Consider the following 12,955-nt stretch of genomic DNA (forward strand, 5'->3'; position numbering starts at 1 on the left):
TTTTCTTTGATTGCTGTGAAAGAGGTGTAGTGCTACTTTTGCAAAATAGTTTAAAAGGAATCTGATTTTCAATTAAAAACAGGTGGGAGTTTTATCAGCTTATTTTGGGACTTTTCGTATTTTATTCAAAGCTCACAATCTGCAAAAAAGTAAATATTTAATAACTTTGTGGAATAAAGGTTTTCACTGTTTTATTTATATTAAAGTGGAAATTTTAGTGGAAAATTCTAAAATCTCCTCCAATGCTATACTACCTGTCACTAAGAAATTAAGAAAACAGAAACTCCTATAAGGGTGGAAGAACCCTTTATAAGAGGCACGATGCATGGAATGCTCGCATGGAGTCGCTTTTCAGGCTAAACTTGTCACATATTTGTTTTGGCCATAAACTATATCTTCCATGAATAAAGTATGTAAAAGCAATTCCACCAGCAAGTCGCATTAAAAAATATGAAATATTTAGATCAATCCTAAAACTACATGGCTTAACATCCAGATGAGGGAAAAAAACCCAATAATGTGTAATAGTTGCCTGAATTTTCCATTAACACCTCATGCTAGTATAGTCAACTTGCACTTGCTATACAATGAAATAGTCTAGTGTGAATAACAGTAAGAAGAAATAAAACAAAACCCCATTTTATAACCAAATGTCTGTTATGAGCTGTCTTTATGAATGCATGATAGTGCAGACAAAAGGCAGCCTCAAATAAAACCATTATTTTTTAAAAATGGGATTTCTAAAGATTCAGATTGTTATCTCATTTTATTAACGATGAAAGTATACAATTGACTTACACTAGCTACTTATTTTATGGAAAAAGACAACTTTTTTAACTTTGTGGCAGGCAAAATACGCTTTACTGATCACTTTTCGAATTCTAATTACAAAATCTTTTCAGAAGCTTCATAACATGATTTTAGAAGGCAAACCTAACATTACAAGCTTATACTTCACAGGATATGTAAAGCCTTAAAATGATGCAGGCTGTGTATATCTTTATTTGCAAATGATTTATTTAGAGAACCATGTCGTTTAACTTTATACAGGTATATTTTACTTTAAGAAAAGTTGACAAAATCACTATAATCTTAAGCTTACTTTTTATCATGTGCCAATTTCCTAAAACACATAAAAACAATAAATGTACTCGAGGACCTGACTGTGCAGCAAAATTATTAAACTACACAATTCAAGCCGAAGGGAAAGACTCTTACTCATATCTTAAAAAAGATCTGATAAATAGCGTTGGGCCTAACTGCCAAAAGTAAAAGGCATAGTATTTTGTTAAAATATTCATACATAATACGCTGGGCTGGTAAAGAAAAAAAACGCATAGATAAATTCTACTGATCAGTATATTATGGCATACACTGGTGTGCTTTTCAGTAATACAATACCGTCGTTCAGATTGGCAGACTTGCCATAATGACAGTGAGGTTCTGCCAACCAGACCAGAAAGCGAGCTCAAGCGCTTATGCAAACTGCAAGCTGCTCCTAAGCTGCTCTCTCTAGCAGTGATAGTGAGTAACGGCTCCGCAGAAGGAGAACCAGGAGACCAGCCAGGGGCTGCTGAAAAGCAAGACATTCTGATCATATCTTTCTCCATTTCAACGTTTTATACAACCTGCTGGGAAAAGGTAATAAAATGAACGGTTCGAATTAAAAGCCTTGACACAGGTTGACATAATAATTAAAACAGCTGAAACGTAGAAATTAGATGAAAATGAACTAAACTAGCTTTGCTAGGCCAACATCTTTTGCTCCATGTCACATGAAGTATTATATAAAACAATGACATATTTTCTGGCCAAAGATATGAGAAGTTCAGAAAACTACATTTTTTAAACATGTATTTAATTGCACCCATGAAAATTAGATGGAAATATAGTAGTAATAAAAGAAAACACAATGAATTTTTTACCTAAAACAAATGTGGGAATACCTTTAAGCACTGTATATTTGCTTTACCTTGCAGCATTACTCAACATTACCTGTGGTACTTTTTGTCATTAAACATTGATAAACTGTTCTTTACATGCCTCTTATTAGCTCCATTTTATGTCTCCTGTAAAAAATCCTACTTTCTAATCCTAAATCATTATCATGTCTCAGTAAAAAAAAATACACCATTTATTTGTCCACGTCTTCATTAAAAAGTACAACTAGAATATTATTAGAAGAAAAAAATAAATTTTTGTTTAACGTATTTAAACAAACAATCTGCAGTATCATCCAAATTGTAGAATTTGGAAAATAATACAGTGGCATTTGGTCAAAGCAGTAAGTACTCATCACATTAGACAGCATTAGCTTGATCTCTCTTCTTTTACTACATTTGACCAGTTAGTATTATTAAGTATACTCCAAAATTCAAATTTAGGTAGAAGACCAAAATGGTACTGTACTCTGAAGACAGAAAAGCACCTATGACTAATGAAATTTTCCTGCTCTTCACTTTATATAAATAACTGTTTGAAAAGGCATAGCCAAAAAAAAGGGAATTTGTGAAAAGCAAACTTGGTGACTGTCAATCACTGAGGGAAAGATGGATGTAAACACCCTTTGGAAAGCTCATTTACATCCTTTGGTGATGCAGAAGGATTAGCTCTCTCAAGGGATGCGTATTCAGAGCATGGAGTAAAGCTTACAGCTGTCATATCAACACATCTATCAAGTCGTGTGTTATGGGCCAAGATGATGAAGCTACAATGACAAGTTTAAATTGCAAGGATGTGCGCTAGCATTTCTCAAAAATGTAATTCTAAGATAGTGGAAGGCAGAGTCATCTTCTAGTTACTGAGCATGGACTCAGAAATCATTTTTAAACCTAAGGTTGATAATCACTTATTTCTCAGAAGTATCCTGATCGCTGTTCCCCCTTGTATCTGCTACCCTAACACTTCTACATCCCTTTTTTTATGTAAAGTAGCAATCAGAATATTTTTAATGAATGTATAACAAAACCAGAAGCTATTACATTTCTTCCCTTGCCTTTTAGGGGTAACAAGATCTAATACAGATTTCTTGTTTTCCATGCAGCAACAACACAAATTCAAACATAATCCTTTATAGAACTTCATTAGTCCTTTATAGAACTTTATTAGTCCTTTATAGAACTTTATTTCACTGGGAATTCATGTCATCTCTGGCGTTAGTTGTCATTAGCTGATCTGTGTTTCTCAAATAAAGTAAACCAGAACTCAGTGCTACATTAAAATTTTATTATGGGTAGGTGTTGCCTGAAAAGCCTTCCACAAAGGAGGATCTGAAAAGCCCCTCCAAAAGGGACACAATTTCTACACAAAGTAGTGTAGAAATCTCATTTGATTTGGTACATATAAAAGCATTAAACAAGCAAGCAAGCAAATATGGTAACAACAGCCTTTCCTTGAATGAATTTGAATTAAAGATGCTGAAATAGTTCCAAGTTATTTTTTTCCTTACACTGCTAGCCAGCAACTAAGTACTATAGGATGAAAAAGGGTGCTGCTGTGGAAAAGTAAGATAAGAGTTAATAAATGTCCTTGTGCAGCATTTCACCAATCAATCACAAACTGAATCTTGCTGGGAATCTCAATTTTAGATGAATGATTTTATTTTTGGCCATGAAGTGTCTATCGTAAAAGAATAAAGAAAAAAACCAAACATTTTAATGTCAAGTATATGATAAGCCAACTTTAAAACTGAGTAACACTGTTTTTCCAGTGGCTGGCTGGAACACTGGAGACACAATATGGAAAAAAGTGCGTGCAGAGTGGAAAAAAGACCAAAGAGACTGAGAGGGAACAGGGGTACGCTGTGACAAAAGCCATACAGAGGAATTGGGTCGAGGAACAAATTAAAACACAGGATCGCCTGGCTGCTAAGGGCAGGAATGGGCTTTTACAGCCCGGCTCAGCTTTGCCCATGACCCAGTCCCAGCCGACACCACGGCAGTCCCAGTTTCCAGCCCTGTGTCCAGCTGCTCCTGGCAGGACCTGCGTAGTCTCAGAGCTCGGTGTGCACCAGCAGCCGCCTATTGCACAGGCTAGTCCAGAGGCAAGGAGGACCATCCGTCTGTGCTCTGGACAGGCAAAACCAAAGGTGGCTGATTTCTTCTGCATAAACTAAAATATTGGAATTCTCCTTCAGACTGTCCGAGCGCAGACACTTGTGTGCGTGCCTTTCTGTCTGCTAGCACTGTGACTGCAATGACTGTAGAAAAGTTGTGTAACTTTCGTACGTTCAAATCCATCCACCTACAAAATAGGCAACACGAGCTTACCTCTGCATAGCTAGAAGCGGTCTAATGGCTGAGGCAATGCAATTTAATATGGCTGTTTTGGCTAGGAAAGGTCACATGACAAAATTAAATGAAGCCTCAGCAGCGTTAACTAAAGAAATAACACGCTGAGAAGTTAAAACCTACCACACCTAATAACAAACATAGGTGAAAATTCCTGTGAACACAGCTGGGTTGTACGAGCTCTTCTGCTTCACCACAGTGACTCTGAAGTGAAGTCCTGAGCAGGCCAGGCAATGCTCTGTGCTCTCGAGCCAGCTGGCTCCTATCATGAGAGATGTCCTGCGCGCAGCCGCCACGGGAGCTGCCACGGGAGCCGTGCCTGTCCCAGCACTCTACTGCATCACACAGATAATGCGCACATACTTTAATGGGTATAGGGTTGAGAGGCAGTCAAGAAACACTTGACTGTTCCAGTGACCTGTGGTCCTAATTCAGATAAAGCACTTATATTTCCTATAAAAAGGGATGTGTATACTTCTATAATTTACAAGGTCTACAGAAGCAAAATACCATGCAAGAGCTAAACACGTTATTTAGCAAGGGCTAAATATTTTTTCAGTTTACCACTCTGAATTAGACATCAGACAGAAAAGACTACTAGAGTCCATTTAACTGCATTATTGCTCTTTATGATGCTTCCACAACTACAGACCTCCATTTCTGTAGAAAAACCTGACCTTCTGCAGGGGGAAGAAAAGCCACTCTTGCTACTCAGAGGTCTTCTGCTATAAGAAACAATTAGGGGAAAATGGTACAGGCAACTTTTATCAACCTTCCCTCCTGCTTATCGCTTGCTATGTTCATTGGCCATGAGTTCTTTCCGTTCGTGTTGCATGCTCTTGTAGTCAAAGAATATACTAGCATAAAGGTATAATAAAGACAGCAGTATTCCATGACTGCACTCTTTGGAACTGTGCCGTGAAGGAACCATAAGATCTAACTTAGTTTTAACCTCTACCAGAAGAGAAGCAGACATTTTCTGCTTTTAAAGGAGTGCAGATAAAACTGTAAACAAATATAGCCCTTCTCAAACAAGGAAACCTAAGAAGACATTGAAAACTAGCATTGAAAACTGCCATTGCTATTTTTGGTAGAGCACTCGTATTTCCCGAAATGATCACAAAATGAAGGCCATTTCTGTACAGAATAAGACAGACAAATCTGTGCTCACTTCTGACCGTGTTCCAGTGTGGCTGTATACAAAGCTGTTCTGGCACAGCAGGTATGCAGCTGCTCTAGGAAAATGCTGTTCTCAAGCTAATGATCACTGCTAGGAAGTGATTGTAAATTGTAATTGGGGTGAGCTAAAAGTGTACTGTAGTCATTTACCATAGCTCAGCTGATGAGCAGTAACTTGCTGAGTCCTGGTAATTCAGAAGCTTTCAGTCTTTATTGAGCAATGACTCCCTCGGACTGTGGCTTCTAAAAATGCTGTCCTCTGTCTTTCTGCTTTTAAATTTCATACCAAAAATCACAGCTCCACTCACTCTCTCTTATTCCATACACTTATTTACTGTTATTTTAGAATTACATGTCCTATTTTTGCTATTATAAATATATCACACATATGTTCTATAAAATGAAGGCTTATCAATGTTCAGCAAGTACAAGGAAAACTGAACACTTAATACTGGTTTTAACTCATAATGCCTTCTTCTTTGCAGTCGTCTATAAAACTTTTCTCCTTACAAGCTGTCAGTCACATCATTTCACCTGCAGAAGTTACCAGATTCTTGGTGTAGACATAATTAACCTTACTTTTCTAGTTCTTTGACTTCTATTGTCCTATGCATTGTTCATGAACCGTTTCTAGACCAATTCTTCATCTGCCTTTGCCATTTCAACGCTCTAATGCCTTGTCATTCCAACACACTCACTGGAGTGAACAAGTTATTCTACCTGGTTTATCCAGCTCTCTCTTCCCAAACCATCTTCAATCACAGTCTATTAAAATGAATTGCTTAAATTGACATGTGATTTAGTATCATATTACTCTCTTAATTATGATATTAAACTGTCTATCAACTGACCTGATTTGAAGAACCAGAAAGATTCACACAGCTTCTTGGAATGCCCCCAGATTTGGGCAATCCAGAGGTCATAATTTTTCTTGAAAACAGTTGTAATTTTTTTTTTTTGTTGTTTTTCAAGAAAGCAGGCAAATGGATATCACAAAGAATATCTTGTCTTACACTAATTTGAAACAAAAGGTTAATTTTCCCCAAAGTACCTTTGTAATGCCATTTTAAAATATTTTAATCTAAATGTGATGAAAAAGTAATTTTTATGGCTCCTCCACTGTTTGGCTGTAACATTTAATGTTAATGTTCTGCAATCACAGGCCTTGACACTGGGCATGTTTGCAGACATGATGCAATGTTTTGCATGAGGACCCTATCTGGGCTAACAAGTCTGCTTATCATCAGGGTTAACGAGCCCAGGCAGAATACTGAACCAGGCTAGACTGCTAGACAGCCCCAGCTTTTGAGCGCAGGCTGTTTTGGGTATGTCTGCATGATTACGCTGTGCCATGTGGAGATACAAACTGCTTCTCTTCATTGATGCTGCGACCTATCACTTCAGGAATCAGATGTGTTAATCACATTATCGAGTTCATATAAAAATGAGCTGTGTAATTCCCTCACCTCTATTCTATCTTTTCAGGAATGCAGTTCAGTAGTTTCTGAGGTAATGACTCAGAGTATTACTCAATATTACTCAACAAAATGCATTCAGTCCAGGTGGAGGGACAGTAAGTGTCTCTTGAAATATATTTATTTAGAAAAAATAAAATAAAAATGCAAAGTTGACTTTGAAATTATCATGCTTGCTATGCAGAAATCATAAAACAAATTACTTTTTACTCATTTTTCTTTGTCTGATATTTTCTCTTCAAGCATCCTCCGCAGTCATTAAGCAGAAAATGACTTACTCCAGAAATTGGAATTCATGGTATTTATGTTAGTTGCAGAACTTATACAACTTTTGTGATGAAAAACAACGCAGAACAGAGTCAAAGGAAAATAACCAGTAAGTCCCAAGTGCACCCCTCTCTTTTGAGATGTATTTAAAATGCACAGAATACTTTATCCTTATTAATCAGAAGGTTATATGGAATTTCTTTTGCATATATTCAATCTGTTTAAATGTGGTTTTTTATTTTTCACTTGATATTTTCCCCCAAAGTAGACATTCACACTGAGTAAATGACTGTGAATATTGGCACACATCAATTGTCCTTGATCCAGCAAACGTTCAAGCAAGGTAGAACTGTAACAGCAAAAAGAGTTTTGTGAGAGGGGGACTGGAATATGTTTTATTGAATTCTTCCATGCTCTTTTGAAGGTAGAGGTGAGCTCACCCTGTTTGTGCTTTCAAACATGTGGAAATTGGGTAGCGATGTAAACATGCTACACAAACTGAACTACTGTGGCTCTATGACTTCTATTTCACTAAAAAGAGAAAGTTAAGCCATAAAACAATGGATTGACTAAGATGAAGGGGCAAACAGATTTTAAACAATAACAGGTCCTTTGTTGTTGCTGATGCCATCTCTATTCTTTTCTGTGCTTTGATTTTCTATTCTACCCTTTGATTTTCTTCTGCTGCATTACAGAACAAATGAACAACTGAACAAAAACTTAGACATCTCTTTCAGCACGTTGTGTAGAGTTGCTAATGCTTTCTGAAATACGTAATTCACAAGAGCTTTGGTGTGCAGAGACAAATGTTGAAGGTAGGCAAACAGTTCCATAATTTTAAAAAAAATGTTTGATATTTAAATGGATTTTTAAGCATTCAGTGAGCTAAAGTTTAATTTATTTTCCATAGATGTAATTCAATTTTTTAAAAAGTCACGTTGTAAAGTCACGCAGAGGTGAATCTGACAGTAATGGCACTTAGCATAATGTAGCATTTTCATTCTATTTGTTCTCCAAGGCATCTGAAGACCTTTTGATCTTTCGTCCAATCCAGTGTATTGTCCTCGTACTCACTGACCTAGTTGAAGTATCACTTCCACAAGCATGAAAACAGACAAGACTAAGTATTTTCCTCAGATGGTCTTTCAGTGCTGACACTACCCCTCTTTCAAATCATTATGGTAGATGTTTACTAGATTCTTTTGAAGTTATGAATACCTGTACAAACCTGTGTTTTAATTCACACCCATATAGGCAGCATGGGAAAAAAGTATTTTTAGAGCAAATTTTTGTCTCCATGTATTTTTATTTTCTGATCAAACCACTTGTTTTGGCTAAAACCCAAAACCTTAATAGAATTAACTTTATCAGTTACAGTAAATTCAGCAAAACATAGCCACTTACCTGCTCAAAAGTATTCTTTTGAAATTCCTCAAATCCAAAAATATCCAGTACTCCAATTTCAAATGCATGGTCACTGGGAAAAAAAGATATTACAGATAATAAGAATTCAAGCAAGTGAATAATATATCTGTTGTTTCCGACAAAAGTATTTCTGCTCTAGAATGAAAGCAGGCTATAATTCAAAAACACGAATTCAAATTCAATTTCACAAGCAGACCATGTATAAAACAGAATCAAAATTCTACCCACCAACCTATTATTTCCAACATAAATAAAAAAGCAACGTTCAAGATTGTTTTAGCAGCCGGTTTAAAAACTAAACTTGTAAGAGAAGGAAAAAAATCTTAGCTTCTTCAAAGTCCAGGTTCTAAAGGTATAGGTATCTACGTGCTCAGATGAGGGATAGCCATTTAAGCGAAGTTTCAAAATTGCTTGGTTGCACTCAGTTATCCCTTCCAGTTTATATTTCTTTGACAGCCAGAACTGCTCCTAGTAAATGTACTTCAAGGGAAACCTGTTAAGCCAAAGTCCTCTCCGTGTCAGCGTCAAGTAGAGGCTGCGAGCTGAGGCTGCACGAGAAGTTACGTCTCTCAGGGGAAAGAACAGTCAGGATTTGGGCAGGAAGAAGACAGATGTTTCTTCTCTGTATATATGAAAGAATGCTTGTTGGCAGTGTATCAAGTTTGTCATGCGTCACTGCCTGCATTCAGGGAAGGGCTTTTATTTTGGCCCAGTGGAAGGATTAGGGCAGGGCAGTCACTTAGGATTTGGACAGGAGAAATGGGAAAGGGACAGAGGTGTTATTATTCTGTACTTACCTGGGACTAAGTAATTGCAAACCTGATCTGGAGAAGAAACCAAGTTCGCTACAGGGAGCAAAATTAATGTTTTGGGATATCCTGTTGCCTGCTTTGGAAGGATTTGAGAACCCTATATGAAAGGACTGGGCTCATTGAGTCTGGGCTTTTTCTTTATTTTCTTCACTATATCATTAGATGGAGAACACAAAAAGAGGGTTACAGTAAAAAAAAATGCTGTAGTTTGCCTATGTGAATGCAGTGGGACTTCCTCCAGAGTGAAATAATCTGTCAGCAGGATGAAAGACTTTGCACTATAGCCAGTGGCTCTCTGGAACAGGAAAATCAGCAAAGGAAAAATCATTGAGCTTCCTGAGAAAAGAGATGGACGTTTTCTAAAGCAGATGAGTTTTCCTTTCTCTTTGCCAACATAATTTTTACACGTATGGGGTTATAACGTATTCAAATAATATTGCAGCCTGCTGTTTCTGAAATCTACTCTTCCTTCCAATTTTTCCTCCATGTTCCATGTTTCCTCTATGTTTAAATCTATGTGTATATCAGGATATACATGTACAGGAGAAAAAGGTGATCCACTGTTGAAGTACTTTAGTATAGTTCTGTTACTGTCATTGTATACACTACCATTTAATAAGGTGAGGATCCAGTCCTGAAAATAAGTTCCCATCAAAAAAACCCAAAAAAAGTAAAATCATAAAAAATTTCAGTACTACAAAGCAAGCTAGGAAAAACAATCCTCAGGGACAAGCAGAGCCTTCTTCAGAAATCATACCCAAGAAGTTTGCCTTCATTTCTAAGGCATACTGTTCCACGCACTACTGATCGTCACAAGACTGGCTATCTGTGTAAATGTCAGACATAAAGAGTTGCATAATAAATCTAGTCTAGAATGACTTTGTTGGGCAGGAGAGGTTATCGTGAGGTCGATTAGCCTCCAAGGGAACTTCTACAACAAGAAGCATAAAGATATATCACCACCTCCATCTCTACCAATTTAAACTGTGTTTTAAAATGTTAGCCTCATTCTGAAGTGTTCCTGATTAGCAATGGGTGTACATTCTTTGTCACAATGTGTTTTCAACAAAACCAGCCCATTTCTATAAAGAAGAGTTAGACATTTTGAAAACAGGCTACCTCAGACTACTATTGAAATGCCAGAATTATTACGTTATTTGAATGAGTTTTGGAAAAAGAGTAGTTCGGAATTTCAGAATACTTAATAAGTTTTCCTTCTGATTTTATTATTTTGTCAATTTTCCTTATAGGAAGGCAAAACATGAGCTGCTATGGAATATTGCATAACAGCTGAGATATTGCATTATATTTCACAGTTATTAAGAGCTACTTAACATGAGTGGAACAGCTTACCCCTTCTCTGTCTTGATTCAATGAATAGATTTGAGGCTGGATTGCTTATATCCCAGTTGAGTGCCATGACTGTTATTTTGCCAAATTAGTGTCTCCTATTTTTTCTCAAGGAATACATAAACATTTGCATAAGGAAAAGACCTAAATGAACTGACTTAATGAATTATTACAAATCAGGGAAAACAGGAAACTGGCCCTAGTTTCTAAAACTCCAGGTAAAAGCCTTAGCAGACAACCTATAGCCTACCTCAAATAACATTCCATCATTTATCAGCAGTCCTGGCTAACCAGGGAGGTCCCATTTGACTGGAGGTTAGCAAATGTGATGCCCGTCTACAAGAAAGGCCAGAAGGTGGATCTGGGGAACTACAGGTCTGTCAGTCTGACCTCAGTGCTGGGGAAAGTTATCTTGAGTGCCATCACGTGGAACATGGAGAACAACCAGGTGACCAGGACCAGTCAGCATGGGTTTATAAAAGGCAAGTCCTGCTTGACTAACCTGATCTCCTTCTATGACAAGATGCTCCACTTAGTGGATGAGGGAAAGGCTGTGGATGTTATCTACCTGGACTGTAGTAAAGCCTTTGATACACCTTCCCACAGCATTCTCCTGGAGAAGCTGGCTGCTCATGGCTTGGATGGGCATACGCTTTGCTGGGTAAAAAACTGGCTGGATGGCCAGGCCCAAAGAGTTGTGATGAATGGAGTTAAATCCAGTTGGCGGCTGGTCACAAGTGGTTTTCCCCAGGGCTCAGTACTGGGGCCAGGTCTCTTTAGTATCTTTATCAATGATCTGGATGAGGGGATTGAGTCCACCCCCAGTAAGTTTGCAGATGACACCAAGTTGGGCAGAAGTGTTGATTTGCTTGAAGATAGGAAGGATCTACAGAGGGATGTGGACAGGCTGGATCGATGGGCTGAGGCCAACTGTATGAGGTTCAACAAGGCTCCGTGCTGGGTCTTGTACTTGGGTCACCCCATGCAACGCTGCAGGCTTGGGGAAGAGCGGCTGGAAAGCTGCCTGGTGGAAAAGGACCTGGGGGTGTTGGTTGACGGCCAGCTGAATACGAGCCAGCGGTGTGCCCAGGTGGCCAAGAAGGCCAACAGCATCCTGGCTTGTGTCAGGAATAGTGTGGCCGGCAGGACTAGGGAGGTGATTGTCCCCCTGTACTTGGCACCAGTGAGGCCGCACCTCAAGGACTGTGTTCACTTTTGGGCCCCTCGCTACAAAAAAGACACTGAGGTGCTGGAGCGTGTCCAGAGAAGAGCAACAAAGCTGGGGAAGGGTCTGGAGCACAAGTCTTGGGAGGAGTAGTTGAGGGAGCTGGGATTGTTTAGCTTGGAGAAGAGGGGGCTGAGGGGAGACCTTATCGCTCTCTACAACTGCCTGAAAGGAGGCTGTAGCCAGGTGGGGGTTGGTATCTTCTCCTAAGTAACAAGCGATAGCACAAGGAGCCTAGAGTTGTGCCAGGGGAGGTTTAGATTGGATATTTGGAAAAATGCCTTCACCGAAAGAGTTGTCAATCATTGGAACAGGCTGCCCAGGGAAGTGGTTGAGTCACCATCCCTGGAGATATTTAAAAGACGTGTAGATGTGGTGTTTAGGGACATGGTTTAGTGGTGGACTTGGCAGTGCTAGGTTAATGGTTGGACTTGATGATCTTAAAAGTCTTTTCCAACCTAAATGATTCTATGATTTTATGATTATATTATCAAAACTGTGATATTTCAAAAAAAATCTTGATTTGCTGGAGATATATTTGCTGACAGGAAAACATGTCCTCTCAATTTTTTTCATGAACTCCACCTGATAATCTTGGCCTTGTATTATTAGAAGATGCAGGCAGTACATGAAAAGAGCTGGAGGTTTTACATAATTAATATCTTGCCTGCAGGGCAAGTATAACAGAACAGGGCTCTGTATCCTCTACAATAGCGACATTTTATTACTACGTTGTGGCATTTATTTGCAAAATCTCACCAACTGTGACAGTAATTTTCTGTATTAAATTATTGCCCAGACTTTGAAAATTAAATAGCAACAGACAGCACAACATCAAAATTAAAAGTGTTGTTTTATATGTGACTACAAATTGCTATGCTTTGTTTTTTTCTTTCTTCTTGTCTTTCTCTGTTTTATACCACTTTTATTCTC

At 38.2% G+C, this 12,955-nt stretch overlaps 1 protein-coding gene across 3 annotated transcripts in view; it reads right to left on the bottom strand.

Annotated features, from left to right (window-relative positions):
* The window catches only part of MYO16 (myosin XVI), a 405,915-nt gene that overhangs the window by 111,015 nt on the left and 281,945 nt on the right, over window positions 1-12,955 (bottom strand). For all 3 annotated transcript variants that reach the window (XM_054807394.1, XM_054807387.1, XM_054807380.1), the window contains one exon: window positions 8,615-8,687. In XM_054807394.1, coding sequence (XP_054663369.1) covers window positions 8,615-8,687 — 73 coding nt within the window. The remainder of the gene's footprint in view (window positions 1-8,614; window positions 8,688-12,955) is intronic.

This window comes from Grus americana, chromosome 1 (assembly GCF_028858705.1).
Source record: "Grus americana isolate bGruAme1 chromosome 1, bGruAme1.mat, whole genome shotgun sequence".
Classification (NCBI taxonomy): domain Eukaryota; kingdom Metazoa; phylum Chordata; class Aves; order Gruiformes; family Gruidae; genus Grus; species Grus americana.